The sequence below is a fragment of the Epinephelus moara genome, chromosome 22 (genome assembly GCF_006386435.1).
Source record: "Epinephelus moara isolate mb chromosome 22, YSFRI_EMoa_1.0, whole genome shotgun sequence".
NCBI lineage: Eukaryota > Metazoa > Chordata > Actinopteri > Perciformes > Serranidae > Epinephelus > Epinephelus moara.
In genome coordinates, this window is record NC_065527.1 from 9,794,835 (window position 1) to 9,812,900 (window position 18,066).

Here is an 18,066-nt window from a genome sequence, read left to right on the forward strand (position 1 = left end):
GAAAAGAGATCCATTTTCATCAGAAGGAGACAACAAGAGATCAATAAGAGGCCAGTGAAGAGAAACTCTGAGGGATGCCACATGGCTGTGGGGGTTGGGGGGGGGGGCTTTGGTGATGGGGGACATATGGAGTCTTGACTTCCATGTGATTGATGCTGAAGGAAATCATTACAGTGTCTGTATGAAACTGATGGCTTTCATGATGTCTTTTTGTAACTGGAGCACTGCATGAGTTCAATTCTAGTTCTTGATAATTAAACACAATAATCTACTCTAGCCAACACAAACCAATAAAACAACAATATGGACTGTCAGACATTCGGCTAGAAAGGTGAGACAGTCACCAATACTGTACATGTTTGGTCATCTTTGAGATAATTTCTGATTTCAATCGACTCTTTGATCCAGAATACATCTTACTCCAAACAGGCTGTCACGACATGTGCTGGATGTTCATGGTTCCCAGAAGACGATATGTAGTGTTAGAAGTGACCCCTTGACCTTTCTACCAGCACCACAACATATCGTCATACAACGGTTCATTTGAATCCTTACGAAAATGCACCCCAATGAATGACATATTTAATGTAAATAATTTATGTAGGTTAGGTTAGTAAAGTTACTTTGGTTGGGTTTCGGAAAAGACACGTGGTTAAGTCGTACCTTAAAATAACTTAAAGTTCACTTGGTTTCATACGGTTCCAAACACCAGTCTCCTGGTCTTGTGTTGTTTGATGCCTCTTTACAAGGACATCTTCTGTCCTTATATTACTTCCGTCTTTACTGCCTTCAGCACACTGGCCACATGATCCCAGCCTTCCGGTTATGTGGGTTATACACAAATGACTGTCTCATGATTATGTGGGTTATATACAAAGTGTGGTGCATTATTTTTTGTAGGTTTTTCGTACCGACAGTGCAAAAAAACAGCCACCATAGGCAAAATGTCCCAGATGTACATGACATCAAAATCCACTAGACAGTTTACCATGAAATTTTGAGGATAAACCCTTTCCATTGCCGGCCCTTTGTTTGTCCTCACCCCTTGATGACAAACTTCACATTTTCATTCATACTAAGGCAAAAGATTGCATTGACATACCGTATGTGGGCACGCCAGATCAGAAAAGGCTCATGTTGTTTTTTATGAATGACAGCAAATTAACTATGTTGTCATTTAGGATGGAGGTTAGGTTTCCTTTGAGCAACCATGTCAGCTGCTACAGTATGGCATAAGAAGGTAAGATGCATTCCCAGAACAGGCTGAATTACTACGTCCCAGACAGAGTAACAAAAAATGTTACACTTTTTGGTAAATGAAAGATTTTCAGTGTAAATGAAAGTCATATCAAAAGAGGCCTTGTAGCATAGCATGGAGGAAGACTTTCAGAAAAAGCACCTTCCCTCTCTCCTGTTTCACACGGTGTTCAAAATCATTCTGCTAAACTCACAGATCTGAGAGGCTGAAGCGATATCAGTTCGCCCTGAGCTCAGCAAGCAATTGACGCGATCAAAGGGACAATTTTCTTTCTAACATTACACACATCAGACAAGTCAAACCGCTGTCTGAACCTCTGTTGATGGAAATGTACCAGACGGAGGCTGACATCTCCTCTATTCAATTCTGCCACATCCGGGGGAGATTGCCTCTCACACAGTCAGAGGTAATGGGGAAGAAAGGCAGACTAAATCCAAGCTGACTGTGTTGAGCAGGCTGCGCTAATCTAATTTACCAATAAGTCTGATTCAACAGGGTTCCATGAAAGGAAGCCCACACCTCTTTAGCTGAGTGCCTTTCAGAAGATGCAAGGCGAGGAAGAAATAAAGAAAGATGAAGACTAGGTCACTTTGAGGAGTTTTTTTATGGTTGACACTGAAAGTACTTACCTCAGTGTACTCACCAGCCATTTAAAAGGATCCAGATGATAAAGAGTGCCCCAAGGAATAAAGGAAGGGTAAAAGATGGAGTGAAGATATGATGATTATGTGAGGGTTGGCTAAAAGATAAGTGATACTCGAGGATATTTCCTCTTGATATAAGTATTTGTTGAAACCACAGTCTATACTGATGCTAATTGAAAAGAAATGGTGTTTTTTCTGCAGCCAATGTTCTTTTTTGTTGTATGTGTAGCTCTGTACACTGGGTTACAACTGGCAACTGCATGTGTGATTGGTAGAGGCTCTGGGTATATAGCTGTGGCTGTAACTGTGATAAGTACTCGGGCACAGCTATATAATAGCTTTGGCATCGCTGTTTCTGTAATTACGACTACAGTAGTTATGATCACCAAGGCTTTAATATAGCTCTTTTTATGTGCGTGACATTATCTGTGCATTGGCTGGCATTCTTATGAAGCTATTCCTGACATCTGTCATATCTAAAAGAAGCATCAGGTTCATGACACAAGTGCCTGCTCCCTACACTTTCTCAGCTAATGTACAAGTCTCGTAAACAGTATTTAGCCAGTTGCCATAGTCACAGCTGCAGCTGAAGCCATACCATTAAATGGACCTATACAGCCCCAGAAAAGCAATACCTGCTGTCAAAGCCATAATCACTACTCCAGCTTCAAAGATAGCTGTGACCATCATCACAGTGTTTCAGCCACCAACCAACAAGCTGGCAGCCGGCTACTGTCAGAGTTTCAACATGGTCTGATCAGAGGATATTAAAAACGCATTAAGAGGACAAGTATATGTTACTAAGTAGGGCTGGGCAATATATCAATATTATGTTGATATTATGATATGAGATGAGATACTGGATTGGAAGTGTTGTCTTTTCCTGGTTTTAAGGAAAAGTGATGTAATTTTCTGAACTTATCAGACTGTTATTAATATATAATATTGCCTTTACCCAGTTGGTCATTATATCCACATTACTGATGTTTATTTATCAAAAACTTCAATGTGTACATATTCTGTGAAAGCACCAATAGTCAACCCTACTAGAGCTGCCCCCTTATAGAACGACCAAACGTTAGACGACCAGAAAGGTCCTTGATCAGCAAGATTTCACTGGTCGCTTAGTTACAGAAAAAATAAAAATAAATAAATAAAAAAGAAAAACAAATGTGAAACTTTAGTTGGAGCTGCAAATTGTCAAAATAAATCAAAATCTATATGACTGGATCATGTGGTAATTTAATTTGAAAGGACAAACAGAGGAAGAGGCCACATTCAGCAGCAGTCAGACAGGAGTCAAGTAACAAACCAATCACAGCCGCCAGATGATGATAGGTCTACACACTTGTAAACAGCACCTGGAAGAAGATGAGCTCTGCACTCAGGATTTCAGGTAAATAGACTATATGGTGCTTGTTTAGCAATCTCAGACGCAACCTACCGCCGCACTCTTGAAAGCTGGCACAGAAAAGGCACAAGAATAGTGCCCAGCGCCCGACCTCACATTTTCCAGGAGGTTAAAGATGTGTACAGCCCCTAATTTCAAGGGCTGGTACCTGCAGTTATTCCACAGGCTAGTTAATAACATGTCGGGCAGGAAATCCAAAGTGTGGGATCATTTTGAGAAGGTGAAGGACAAACCCAAGGTGATAGGTAAACTCATCTTCATTGGCCGACTACAAACATGACGTATCATCTGAAACATGGAAGTAGCTACATGCCCATTAGCCCACAGCGTCATTAACAGGCGGCTCGCTCAGTGTGTGACGTGCACTTGTAGTTAAAATATAGGCCTATATTAATGAAGGCTCATTAGTACGGTTTTGTATTTCTCAGCCCTTATTATTATCATTATTATCATTATTATTATTATTATTATTACTTTATTCTTATTTTTTCAAATCCTACCCCAACCTTTGTAATACGTGGTTTTAAAAAAACAGTAACATTTAGGCTGCAATATTCAAATTTCACCAATATATATATTTTTTCATGTAAAATTTTTTACTTCTCATTAAAAAATGGCACCATATTTTCAGCATAAATGTGGGGAATAAGTCTCCTGATGGCAGCACTATAATCACTAGTAATTACATTTGGGGGAAAAAAATTAATTAAGCATTTGGCTTTGATAAAGGTGTTGATGGTAAACCTTCCGTATCTGTTAAAGAATGACAAAGAAGTAACTGTAATACCCTTTTTGTGCAGGATATGAGAGTCCACTTGTACTAAAATCTCTAAAATACCCACAGTTTGGAGCCCAGCTTCACTTGCTTACAGTTTTAACATTCAGCAACGTCTTCTTTACTTTTTAACTGATAAGAACACCAGCAAAAACTCCAGCAGCATGTTAAACAGCATGTTCAACACATCTGCCATGCTTCAGTGCAGACCTACTGTAGATCTGAACATCAGAAAATTGAAAACTATCATAGAGGTCTCAGCAGTGTTCGTATGTCCTACTGCTTCATAATAAATGATCTTTCAAGGGCAGCTTTTCTTTAATTTTTCAGGAGAAAAAGAATGAGGATAATTAGTTGTCGAGAACAAGTCAGTTTGGGATGTGGAAGATGGTAATCACTGCCGCTGCAACAACACGGAGCACTGCAGCCAGTGAATGGGGACCTTGATTATGAGTATAATATGGAATCTGATGAACAACTCCATCCCTCTTTCTCTTTCTCTCTATTTCTTGTTCTCCCCAGAGCCCTCATTAGCAGCTACTGTGTTATGGTTCAGGAATTTACCCATAATTGCCATATTCCCCCCAACACACAAGTACGCATGTACACACAAATACACACATACACAGACAATTTTTTAAAAAGGTAAAAAGGAACTGAAAGACTCCGGTGACATTACAATATAGGTTATAAAAGATTGAAAACAAAGCCATAGACAGCACTTATCTGTAGCTGCAGTGCATCGTACCCACTTATATCATCGTTACCGATTACTCTATAGGCACGTCATTTTTTTGATTGTTAGCAAATGTCTTAGCTTTTTGTCACTGGTTTGGACACTTCCCCAGCAGGCTCCGTCATCTACATCCTACATCATATCTCTAAAGAATGTTTTTCCTCTTAATCTTAAGGTGTTCTGGTTGCAGCAGTTCATGTTCATATGTTTGTATACTTTTCCTCAGAATATAATATGTGAGAGTGATGGAAGTCGGGCTTTAGCATTTCTTTAATTTAGACGAATCTGAATTTGATTAACAAAAATAAACAGCAATCAAAGACAAAAAATATTCCTCACAATCCCAGTTGTTTTCAGTCCCAATCCTCCACCCACCCATCCCTGTAGACAAGACATGTGTGTTAAGTTATTTTATAATGGCTTTATTCCTTTCACTGCTGTAAGCATAAACTCTGGAAGTTTGAGCTCCATGCAGGCTAGAAGCAGGAAAGTCCAGCAGATTTAACTTTTAATTGGACCCAGTAGCACTTGATGTACGATGCAGTGTAAAGGCTGGTAGGTACTGGTACTATATTTGCTTATAGTAGATCTTTTGTCTGAAACTTGCAGTGATTTCTTATTATGTAAATGACACAATCATTACGAACACTAATCAGTAATGCTGTTTGTATTATGCCACCGATTAGATATCCTGTGTCTCCATTATATATCATATTTTTCCCCCAAAAGACTGAATAACTTTTGTTGCAATGCTTTAAATGATGCTTTAAAGTTCTTCAATAACCTTAATTGCCCTCTCTTGTCTCAGTGTTTCTTATTCATTAAGCTTTAAGCCCCAGTTGCACACTATCGCTGTTTTTTCTTTTGTTCTGCTTTCATTTTTTGAAATGACATTGAGAGTCGTGCATGGGTTGGAATCCACTGACAGGTGAGATAGACAGATGGATATAAAACCAATGGATGGTATATTAGCCTCTGTGTAAACTGTGACTAAAAGCTTGAGGTAAAATTTAGATCCTGTGGCTAGAACAGTTGCAATTGACACATATGATCCTTCTGATCATCTTTTCAGTGTTGTTTCCATTATGCCACCGGTTAGCAACCTGATCACCAGAAAAAATGTTGACACTGTACATTTCTGCAAACCAAGGATATGTTACATTTGCACATTACTATGTCGCAAATACATTGAGAGTTTAAGTTTTAACAATGCTGTGGTTAACGTGTGGTTAGTTTTAGGCACAAAAACACTTGGTTATGGTTAGGAAAGGATAAAGTTTTGACTTTGAGGGCACAATCCCCTCTGGAAAAGTAGCGATATGTCCCAAATGTATGACACCCATGTTTGGGTGCTAAAAAGCAGCTGGAAAGACAGCAATTATTTGCTAAAAATCAAGCGCTTTGGTTGTTTGTTGGTCTTGAAAAGTGGTCTGCAGTTTGGCAGCTGTCTGGCCTAGATGTCACACCCTCCACCTCCTAAGGACACAATCAACTCACATACTACATCACTTTAGAGGAGTTGATATGATACGTATGACCCATGCATATGTAACATATTTGTGGTTAGATATACTCTGTTTCCATTATTGCACTCCTTCCATCCATCCATCCATTTCATGTTTATCTGGGGCCAGGTCACAGGGGCAGCAGGCTGAGCAAAGTACTTCAGACATCCCTCTCCCAAGCAACGCTTTCCAGCTCCTCCTAGGGGATCCCTAAGCGTTCCCAGGCCAGATGAGATATATAATCCCTTCAGCGTGTTCTGGGTTTGCCCCTGGGCCTATTACCAGTGGGACGTGCCCAGAAAACCTCTAACATGGGTGCCCAGGAGGCATCCTGATCAGATGCCTGAACCACCTCAACTGGCTCCTTTGAACACAGTCGATAACTCTACTATGAAGAGTATCCAGCTTCATTTAGAAACATGTCGCACCCTTACTGTGGCATCCGTTCCATCTTTTTAATGAAAAAGCACATTATATATAAAGTTTTTAAGTTTAGTCTCACAGTGAGTGTAAGTTTAGGAGTGATAGATCTGTCATCTCACACAAACTTTAAAATGACGAAGTTATTCCACAACAGTAGATATACGCTCTTTGGGGACACAGTTGGTAACCCTTGCACTTTACATCTAATGACATTTTTTTGTTATTACTGCTACCTTTGCTGACATGTGACGTCTAAAGTCAGATGTAGTATCTTGAACTACTTCCAGTAACTTTACTTAAAACAGACTCTGGAAGCTGGAAGCTAGTGAGACTTTCAAAGTAGACTTTCAGCAACATTGTGAGTAGGTGTACATGGCTTGGAAAGAAAAGTGAGGGAATCTGCTTTTGTACCACATAGGCAAAGGCAACATGCGCAAAGAATGCTGATCTGTGTAATGCTAAACAGTGTTACTGATACTATTGTCTAGGAAGGTAATAATGTATTGGTCTGCCTGCTGTTTCCCTGGGATGGTGAGGTATGAACAAGAGAGCAGGTGCTTAGTCCTTAGGTCAGAGTGTGTGTGTGTGTGTGTGTGTGTGTGTGTGTGTGTGTGTGAGAGAGAGAGAGAGAGAGAGAGAGAGAGAGAGAGAGCGAGCGAGAGAGAGAGAGAGAGAGAGAGAGAGAGACACACACACACACAGAAAGAGACGGAGAGTGAGCTCCCTCAGGCAGTGCCAGCACCGTTCTCCTGGTGCCTCACATTCTCTTCCAGCACAGTTTTGGCCAGTCGCCTGTGCTGGAACCCAGGGGGGAGTAACAAACACACACACACACACACACGTGCGCACAGAAACACAATTAAATTGCTTAGAATAGCACAAACAATAGAGGGATATCTCCCTACAACGTATACAGCAATTACAATGTTGGGCAGTAAGCCAAGGCTATAGAGCCCATAGAGTGGTGGTTCAAAGACAGGCCAAGCGACTCTGCAGCAATCAGATCTAAGTTAACTGACCCATGACACGTTGATCACAACCTCCAAACAAAGCAGAAACAACTCCAGTTATCTGGCAATTAGCTCATGGGTTCAACACAGCTACCTCATCAATGCTGATGCATTTACTGTTCCAAACACCAGAACCTAAAACTTAAAAGCTTTCTTCTTAAGATTTCTCTACAGTTTTCTTGACCTTACATCTGTATTTAGGGATGGCTGCATAAATATACAACAGAGTCCAAAAAATTGCCAAACTGGACTTTGTTGAAAACATGACAGTGAAAACTAAATTATAGGGCTGCAACCAACCCTGATTCTTGTTATCAGTAAATCTGATTAATAAGGTACTGAAGCTAAAGCCGGGTTTCTATTTGAACTGACGCCGTACCTACGGTATAGGCTCTGTGTAGATGTGTAGCCTATGCCGTAGCCTGATGTGCACCTCCCCAGAAATGTAACTATTCGTACTTGCTATATTATCACTGGTCAGGCTGACTGCTCATTGCAGGACAAAACTACCCTCGGAGGACATTCCCACAGGGAAATTGGCTTTCCACTACCAGTCCAGTCTGAATCAACAAAGAACTTCCTTGGTGCCTCAAAATCCACTTAAGGGTAAAACCTTTTTTAATCAAAGAAATTTAGAACACTACATTCACAGGGCGAGGCTAAACTGGGTTTTAAACCTCTGCTCTGAATGGCCGCTGTATGTACAGTGTAGCCTGACATGCACCTCCCCAGAAATGTAACTACACGTTGCGGCGCAGCAGACCTCCTGTTTATTTTTGTAAACTAAAAAACCATTGCCCTTTAACTAAATGAGGGTCGCGGGGGGGCTGGAGCCTATCCCAGCTGACATCGGGCGAGAGGCAGGGTACACCCTGGACAGGTCGCCAGACTATCACAGGGCTGACACATAGAGACAGACAACCATTCACACTCACATTCACACCTACGGACAATTTAGAGTTATCAATTAACCTAGTCCCCAATCTGCATGTCTTTGGACTGTGGGAGGAAGCCGGAGAGCCCGGAGAGAACCCACGCTGACACGGGGAGAACATGCAAACTCCGCACAGAAGGGCTCCCACACCCGGGATCGAACCGGGAACCCTCTTGCTGTGAGGCGACGGTGCTAACCATCACACCACCGTGCCACCCCAACCATATTAAGTTTTCATTTATTTTTATTTTATACATCAGAAATAAATTGTGAGAACAAAAAATCCCCCATAAAATAGCATTTTAAGTCTTGTGTGATTTATCCTGGCTTCATATGAGCAAAGTCTGGGCTAATTTATGCAACGAGAAATGTCATGGGGTCATGTTAATAAGGTTAGCCTGAGCTGTTTTGTGGGTGAACCTTTTGAGTTATAATAGAGCCAAATTTTGTAACAGTACATTTGTGAAATGTTGCTGTTGTTCATGGCTTCTTTTGAATAGAGAAAAAGTCTGTTAGTGCTAGGCTAATTTATGCAATGTCAAATGTCATAGGCGTATGCTAATATGTTGGAATGTTATATTTGTTTACCAGTGGACAACAGTTTTTAGTTTAAGCTTTTAGAGCTATAACAAAGCTGAGTTCTTATGTGTGTGTCAGGTGTGTTAGTGTAGTCAGATACAATTCACTGCACTTTACAGGAACTCAACACAGTGGCACAGAAACCCCACCGCTGACTAGTGTTTTGGAGGTTTAACCGCAGACTAATGCAGACACAGCAGCACTACTATAAATACTATGTAGGCTACAGTGTAGGTGCTGCATGGAGCATATGTACTATAATAAATTAGCCTTAAATGTGCTAGGATAGCTTGTGTGGGATCGTAAAAATTCTAGAAATCTGTTGAGCTTTTGCCTAATCTGACAAATCAAGCCACCTATCAATTTTCTGTCATTTATCTGAGGCGGGGTCAAGGTCAAAGCGGGCTATGCAAGATAGTCCATACATCCCTCCCCCCAGTATTGTTTTCCCGCTGCTCCTGGGGCATCCCCAGGTGTTCCCAAGCCTATGTAATCCTTCCAGTGTGTCCTAGGTCTCCTCCCAGTTAGACGTGCCCAGAAAACCAGCAAATAAATAGCTGGGTAGTTAGCAATTATTGTTGAATAGACCAAGAAAATAAAGCATCGTAGAGAAACTAAGGATTCATCTGCAGAAAAGTTGCCTCAATTTAGTGTGCAGGTGCCAAGCAATCAGAGTTTAGCACCAAACGTGGAGATCAATTAAAAAGTGATTTAGTTACTCCCAGACCTAAAGAACTGCATTGTGGTAAAATGTTTCATTTGTCCACTCACCATCACTGTTGACACACTGCACTTGTGGGATCTGGGTTCCTGGTCCACATTCCTTCTCATTATCAGGGATGCACTCCTCCAGTTTAACCACAAGCCAGTCGTAGCAGCTGGGGTCTTCACACGGTATTGCCTCCACCAGGTGGGGGCAGTTGCCTGTCCCGCCCGTCGGCTCATTGACGATCTTCCTCTTCCTCAGTTTGAAGCCTGTCGGGAACAACAGGACCCTAATGAAGTAAATGAACACAAACCAGCCCCACGCTAATTAACCACATTCCCCCCTCTGTGATCTGCTGAGGAAAAAACCTTCCTGCAATTTGACAGAATCTAATGTGCAACCGAAAGAACATTAACTTCACTCCTTGGTCACAGTGTGCCTTTGATGATAACCGTAGTATTGTATTTAACGTGACAGTCCATTAAGCCAGAAGTTGACAGAGATTTCAAGAAGAACTTCACATAATGAATGTTTTTATTCTCCTCTCATTACAGTAGCTTTTATCCAAGTGACTAATGCATGCAGGAATCCATTAATTCAGCTGGGGTTTGTTCTCATGTGTGTGTCGTTTCCTCTGCTCAAGGGCATGAAATTCTATGACCTGGGTCCTGGGAAGGGGGGATGTTAACTCCAGCCCAACCAAGGTCAACCCACCCCCTAATCCACACTCCTGCTCCAGCCCGATAAGGCAGCAGAGTCCTGGAGTGCCTGCAGGACTCAGGTGGAGACAGCAGGATCTTCCCTTTTTCAATTTCATTTTTGTCTCTCTTTTCCCCTCAAAAACCTTTATTTAATCAGACAGGCTGGCAGAACATGTACCGCCATGTGTCTAGGCCTTTTGATGGAGGTTTTATCTGGGGGGTGTAATAAGGCTTGGGGTGCAGGGAATTCAATTCTATCAGGCATCACTCACTTGCTATCTGCAGGGTGTATTATGAATGGCATGGCTGCAAGGTAGCAACACAGCACAGGAAGCTGCTATCAGAGCTAGAGGCTTCATTTGGACTGAAGACACAGATACATGGAAACTATCATATGTGATGACCTATCGTGTGCTGTGCGATGATTCTCAAGAGAAGGTGATGAATAAGATAATTGTTTTTTAGATCATAATCATCACTTGAAAGAGAATTTTTAAACTGTGCGGTCCAGCATTTTTATCTGTATGAGGTGGAGGAATTCTTCATTAACAGTTTCACTGGCTAATTTTGTGTACAGTACATAAGAAAGGTTACAATATTGTAACCCTAGTTCTATTAGCACAGGCAGACCCCTCCACTGAACTCAATGAGTAATACTGTCCTCCGATTACGAGCACATGTTTGCCCACTGACATTTGCATAGAAGTAGCCAGCCAATCAGGATGTGCCTACCCAAATCTATGAAGACCCACAGTATATTAGGAGGCATATGCCAGATTGGAATTCCACCTTTTGGTTTATTGTATTCTTTCACTGATATGCATCTGTGCTAGAACAGCTACCCCAATCCTCCCCCAAAAAGATTCCTGCAGCAGCAGCCAGTTTTCTTGCTTCTTCTTTCCATTCTTCTTTTTGATTTCATGGCAGTGGTTCTTCAAAACAGAAATCCTCTGTTACTTCTCTTAGGAAACGTATGCTTGATTGTGATTTTAGTATGATTGATATGTATAAAAAAGTGAGAGGGCACTGTCTTTTGATGTTCAAAAAGACCAACAGAGTGGAGGTCCGTCTCTTCATTAATAATCTAGCATTAGCTCATAGCACCACATTATTTTGAAAGCTAAAGCTAAACGTTAGCTAAGCTTGGCCAGATACAGTGTATAGCTACCAAGCATATCATTGAAGAGTCAGAACTTGGTATCTGTTTTTATTTTTTGTTTTTAAATAAGTATTGCAGCAAGCCAAATATGTCACCTGATGTGATATCATATACAAAGTGGAAATCTATTCTTCTAGAATCTTGGAGGGATCAAACATGTCACTATTTTTTTATGTATAAAAAATTAGTTGATGATGTGTGTGTTTTAATACCATGTGGAGGATATCTGATACCAGTTCAAATGGTAAGTAATTAATGCATTGTACTGTAAATCGTAATTGCTATATTGCTGGGAGAATCTTAATCAGGCCTGTTAGTCAAATACTAGGAGGGTGTGTATTCCTCTGCAAACAGTGGATCATACAGTACAAACCAACATCCAGTGAACTAACGTGTTGTAATCACAGCCACTTGATATCAATGTTCCACATCAGGAGGATAAAAAGATTTGAAGCCAGGACGAGTCCATATCTTTCTGGATAATGAGAGCCAGGGTACACACACTGCATATATGTGTGTATGTGTGCATGTGTGTGTGTGTGTGTGTGTGCGTTCATGTTCACTTTCCATTATGTACAGTAGACGACAGCAAGAGCAGAAGTAGACTAGTGAGAAAACGAGCCATTGGGAGCGGATCCATCATTAAGATGCATGGAGGAGAATTTCCAGCCGTCCCTTTCATTTGAGGCGCTTCATTAAGGCAGAGTCAACATGCATTAGTCATGGCGGACGCCGCTGTTCCAGGGATAATTAAGGACTGAAGCAGCGACCGCGTCAACCCGCTCATGGACATGCTACAACAGCAGCGAGGAGATGATGGCTCTTCGGATCCCACTCCAATCTTGTACCCTCCTCTAGTGCTGCCACAAGGCTAAGATTTTGACTTTGATATCATTACTAAGATAAATATTTAATGATTAATACTAACATGATACCACAGAAGAGCCCGATAACACATCAAGCAATATCACAGAATGGCGGTGTAAAATGTGAGATATATTTGACCTACATGTACAAATATGTGCAATATGGTGTAGGGCTGGGCAATATACACAATACACAGTATGCTGTTTACCGTACGTTCAGTAACTGACAGAAAATTGCCCAAAAAAATCAGGAAGATTGGTGCATTAGCTAAACACACCACAACCTACTGTTTTGGTGCCAAGAGTCAGATGGACAGAAGAGGAGTATTCCATCTAAAGAAACTTAAGTATCTACACAGAAAGTGGAAGCCCAGCAGAACAACAGAACACAGCTGAGGTGATACTTTGGCTACTTGAAGACACTGATGAACTTAGTGGGTGATCTGCATTTTATAATCTGGAAATCAGTGGCCAAAAACATAGGAAATACCCTAAACCTGCTTATCACCTAAAGCATGCAGAGTCCAAATATCATGCAGCCCTACTTTTCACTGGAGTCTTAATGTGATTTAGTTAGTTGTCATTGCCTTGTATATTAAGTAGTTTCACAATTTTTTCCATGGAAGCAGTCTGTCAACCAGTTACTAACTCAGTATTTATGCTAAGACAATTGTGTTAGCAGTCTTTGTCCTAAACTGTTGCCATCATGTTGAATTTTGGAGCCAGAAGTGATCATATTTGGACAAGAGGGTGGAGCTAACCCTGATGCTACCTGCTAGCTTGATTAGCATAACAACAACAATCAAATGGTAAAACTAGGCTGTGTTGATCAAACATGAATCAAGATTCTGTTACTGTATTGCCTATTTCTCACCTAAAATGTCCTCAGAAACATATTTTAGTGCCCTGTTTGGCTGTAATACGAGAAGGGGGCACTACTGTTTCTTTTATTGTAAAAATGGAGGCTGAAAATACTGAGATCAAACAGTAAAATTAAGCACTGATGATAAAATATGAACAGAGATTCTGTGTGTTGCTTTTTTCTTGCCTCAAATGTTTTCAGAAAAATATTTTAGCTTACCGTTTAACTGTATATTCAAGATCATTTGTTACCAGCCAGCTGCCATATTGTTTCCTATAGAGAAATCCCCAAGCTTGCATTACATCACCCACCAGCGGAAGCGTTTACTGATCCGGTCCGGTGCAGTGCATGTAGGTTTTTTACCTCTTGAGCAACAGCGAATGCCACAGTCCTTTTTGGCTAGGATTTTGTGCTGTCTATGTGTCTTTTACTGCATAGACCAGGGGTAGGCAACCTGTGGCTCCGGAGCCACATGTGGCTCTTTAGCCCCTGTCCAGTGGCTCCTTGAGCCTTTGAGAAAAGAAGTCTATGGAAATTCCTTCTATGAATCCAAATGTTGCTGAACCTCGATAGCAGTGGCTGGTTAGCTATGGATGCCAAATCCAAAAAAGTAAATTGAATAAAATAGAGAATGTAGTAGTGCGTGGACAGATTTGTTTGCTCTCACTGCCAGCTCTGCAAAATTTAAGTACCAGATAATTATTAATAGTGCCCTGCACAGTGTCCACCTTGTGGTAAAACATATTAACAAATGCTTATTTAGACCATAAGTATACGCTAATTTAGACTTAATAGGCTATTTACCTTGATTATAAGGCTCAAACATGTTTTGCGGCTCCACACAGATTTTCAAATTATTTTTGGTCAAAAATGGCTCTTTTAATGGCAAAGGTTGCAGACCCCTGGCATAGACAGTACAGTTTTATGAAACAACCATCTTTCCAGTGGTGAAATATTTCTATACACAGCATTTAGCCTTGATAAAATGAAATGTCTAAGTTATATTACTGTGAAATTCACCCCCCGTGTAGTTGTGAATGATAGAGACCAAAGCCGTTTTTGTACCAGGCTGTAAACATGTTTACTTCTATTGTAAAGTTGGGCATTTTCACAGTCACATGAGGGTAAAGGGGATCGACACACTCTTGGAGCCAGCTTCATGCGGCCTTTGGTGGAGCTGCAGGTTTTGGCACTTTTGCACCGGCTTTATTTTTTTAGCCTCGAAGGTTGCTGCTTAAGCAACAGTTTATTTGTTTGTTTTTTGCTGATTTGTTACTTTTTGGATCCAAGTTTTTGTGTTTGAGGTGGGATGGGGATGCTGACGTTATGTTTCTGCAGACGGAAATTTTGGAATTCATCTAATTTGAACTCATACTTGCATGTGCCCAGTTTTGGGAAAGCAAGGTCTGAGATCCCTAAACAACAGTCACATCTTACCTTTTTTGGCTGCCTGGTCCTGACAGTTTTCATAGGTGCAGGGTCCCCAGGCGCTCCAAGAAGACACCTCACACTCAACAGGACAGCTGATATGGCATAGTTGGGTGGTGTTCGGGGTGATACCCAGACACAGATTGCTGTTCATCGGTCGCAGTGCTATGGAGAAAAAGACGAGAGTTGTGGGACACTGTAGGAATGATGTTATTTGGATAAACTTGGGTTTTCATCACAGCAAAATGTATGAGGTTACAGTGAAATAAGAGAGAACAGAAAATAAGGACATTAAACACGAAAAGCCACAATTTGAAGATGTCCAAAACATGTTCCACATTTGCTGTCATTGATAATTGTTCAAACACTGTTTGAGAGAAGAATCACACTCAGGGAACGAACTCAGGTTGCTTAGATGGTGGAGGAGTTTCCCTCTGCACCACCAGCTGCCAAAGTTTCTAACTTATACATCAGTATCTTCCATTCAATTTCAAAGCTGTACAGAAGGCCGTGCAAACTGCAGGGACATTATTTCAACTCCAGTCTTCAAAGGTATGTGAAATCTGTGTAGTTTAACAGACAAACCACAAAGAAATACAAACATGTAAAAAAAGAAAAAAGGCAGAAGTTACTCTTTTAGGTCTCCAATACCCCTGCCTTCAGAATCCCATATCCCCAAGAAACAAATCCTTTCAGCTAAAAATCAAAGCCAAAAATTGCAAACACTCTACTCTTTCATTCACAGCACCCACCCCAAACCCCAAATCTTCCAAAACCAGACAACTTTGAAACAACAAAGCCCTTTTTTAAAAAATTTTCCCACAGCACAGCAGGCCAGTCTTCAATTTGGCCTGATTCTCGGTGGACCACAGCTCCAAACAGCTGTAGGTGACTCTCTGCAAGGTCGTCAGGCTGATGAATCATTCTCGCTGTGCCACAACAGGACTGAGCCTAATTTACATGCAAATTGCCTCCACTTGGCCAAAGGTGCGTCCTTTAATAGTGTCGCTTAAGTATGCGTACATGTGGCATGCCCTTGAGTACACACCTGACACAGGAACAGGTGATATGTCAAATAGTGTGATGTGATTAGGGGCTTTTTTAATAACAACAGTATCAGATTATTTTCTAACTCTCTTATATAGTTAGTACAATGTTTCATGTGTGTTTTTCTTTGCAGCTGCTAAACATGTATTTATAAAGAGAACAATAAAACTTGAATTGGGTGATGCATGGGACTATGTTTTTTGGGGGGGGATCAAGCCATCAGTTTGGAAATTCTATGGGATTTAGCACATTCAGCGCCCTGGGCAAGCTTTGCAAATTTGGTCTTCTTCTTTTTTTCTTTGTTTGTTTTGTTTTGTGTTGTGTTGTTTATTTGTTTTGTACTGCCCCCTGGTGTTTAATCTTACCCTAATGCTCTCCACATACATTCCACTCCACCATACCCATCGATGTCTAGCATGATCTGACTGTGATGAACACATTAAGGTAAACTGCATTGCCAGGACTAGATGTCAAACCCCCTACTACAAAGTGACTGTTAGCTATAGATTTTTAGACCATTTTTTCACTCTGTTTCTGATAGGTGGCACTGGAAGATTCGCCACTGGAGGACTGTAAAATTTCCATGGAACAGTGGTCCTAACATCGCGCCAAGGGAATGAACTACATTACGTGTCACCGTTACCGTCAAATGGTCATTTTATGTGTGAGACTATTGACTAAACTGGATTTCAGTTAACAATCAACCTATTTTCACGAACAAAAGCCACCTACAGTAGAGTACAGATTATGGTTAATGAGCACATTTACAGGCATCAACGCAATTAACATTATTGCCTTTTGTATCTGGACCTTTTAGTGCTAGTTGCTTGGTATTTGTGGAGGTAAGGGATTGGAAATTAAAGTCACAGGACTGCAAAATCAACATGTGCAAAATTCTCAACAAATAAACTTTAAACCCATCTACGCCTGGCTGCAGATCTGTGATGTCACAACAACATTATTATTTTTCTACTTTCTGCATCCTGCCCTTTAATTTCATGAATCATTTCTGTTGTGCCCCACTGTGACTGGCACAGCTGTGTAAAAGGTAAAAAGACTGTAATGTGAGTGGCTGAGACGACAGTGATTAATTACCACACTCCTCTGAATATTCCACAATGCCCAACCTGTGCTTCTATATGAACAGTGTGTGTGGATATGCTTTCATTGAACGTCAATAACTAGCCCTTTGTAGTGGTCTTTGCTATTAGATGTTTGAGACTCTATTTTAATGGAACAATCACGAGTAAGGACCTCTAGGAATTAATTTAATATATCAAAACCCAAAATGTATTCTTTAAAGGTAGAAAATGTATTTGTGGCGGTAATTCCCTGATCATGTTGCTGAAGAAACATCCTTAAAAACTGTCTGAAAATACAAAGCAATCACAAGATACTCATGTATTAGAGTAGAATCGATGGAGCTAAATGTTAGCACACCCAGTCAAGACAGTATAATGCATTAGCTAATTGGCATGGCAAAAAATGTGTTTGGGCTCCTACTAAAACCAACTAAAAACCAACCAGTGCTATGCTGAATATTACCTGGCCCCAGGTAAGTGTCAAATTGAGGAAATTTATGTAAACACAACTTTACCCCAAGGCATTCCCAGGCCAGATGAGATATGTAATCCCTCCAGCGTGTTCTGGGTCATCCCTGGGGCCTCCTACCAGTGGGACGTGCCTGGAACACTTCTAGCAGGAGGCGCCCAGGAAGCATCCTGATCAGATGCCCGAACCACCTCAACTGACCCCTTTCGACACGAAGGAGCAGCTGCTCTGCTCCGAGCTCCCTCTGGATGTCCCAGCTCCTCACCCTATCTCTAAGGCTGAGCCCAGCCACCCTATGGAGGAAACTCATCTCAGCCGCTTGTATCTGCGATCTAATTCCTTCAGTCACTACCCAGAGCTCATGACCATAGGTGACGGTTGGGATATAGATGGACCAGCAGTTCAAAAGCTTCACCTTCCAGCTCAGCTTCCTCTTCACCAACAACGCTGACAATATCGTCAGAGAACATC

General features: G+C 41.2%; 1 protein-coding gene across 1 annotated transcript in view; it reads right to left on the bottom strand.

Moving 5' to 3' along the window:
- The window catches only part of thsd7aa (thrombospondin, type I, domain containing 7Aa), a 167,345-nt gene that overhangs the window by 55,931 nt on the left and 93,348 nt on the right, over nucleotides 1–18,066 (bottom strand). The window contains exons 5-6 of the mRNA XM_050034131.1: nucleotides 15,007–15,162; nucleotides 10,047–10,250 (exon numbers count right to left, since the gene is read on the bottom strand). Coding sequence (XP_049890088.1) covers nucleotides 10,047–10,250; nucleotides 15,007–15,162 — 360 coding nt within the window. The remainder of the gene's footprint in view (nucleotides 1–10,046; nucleotides 10,251–15,006; nucleotides 15,163–18,066) is intronic.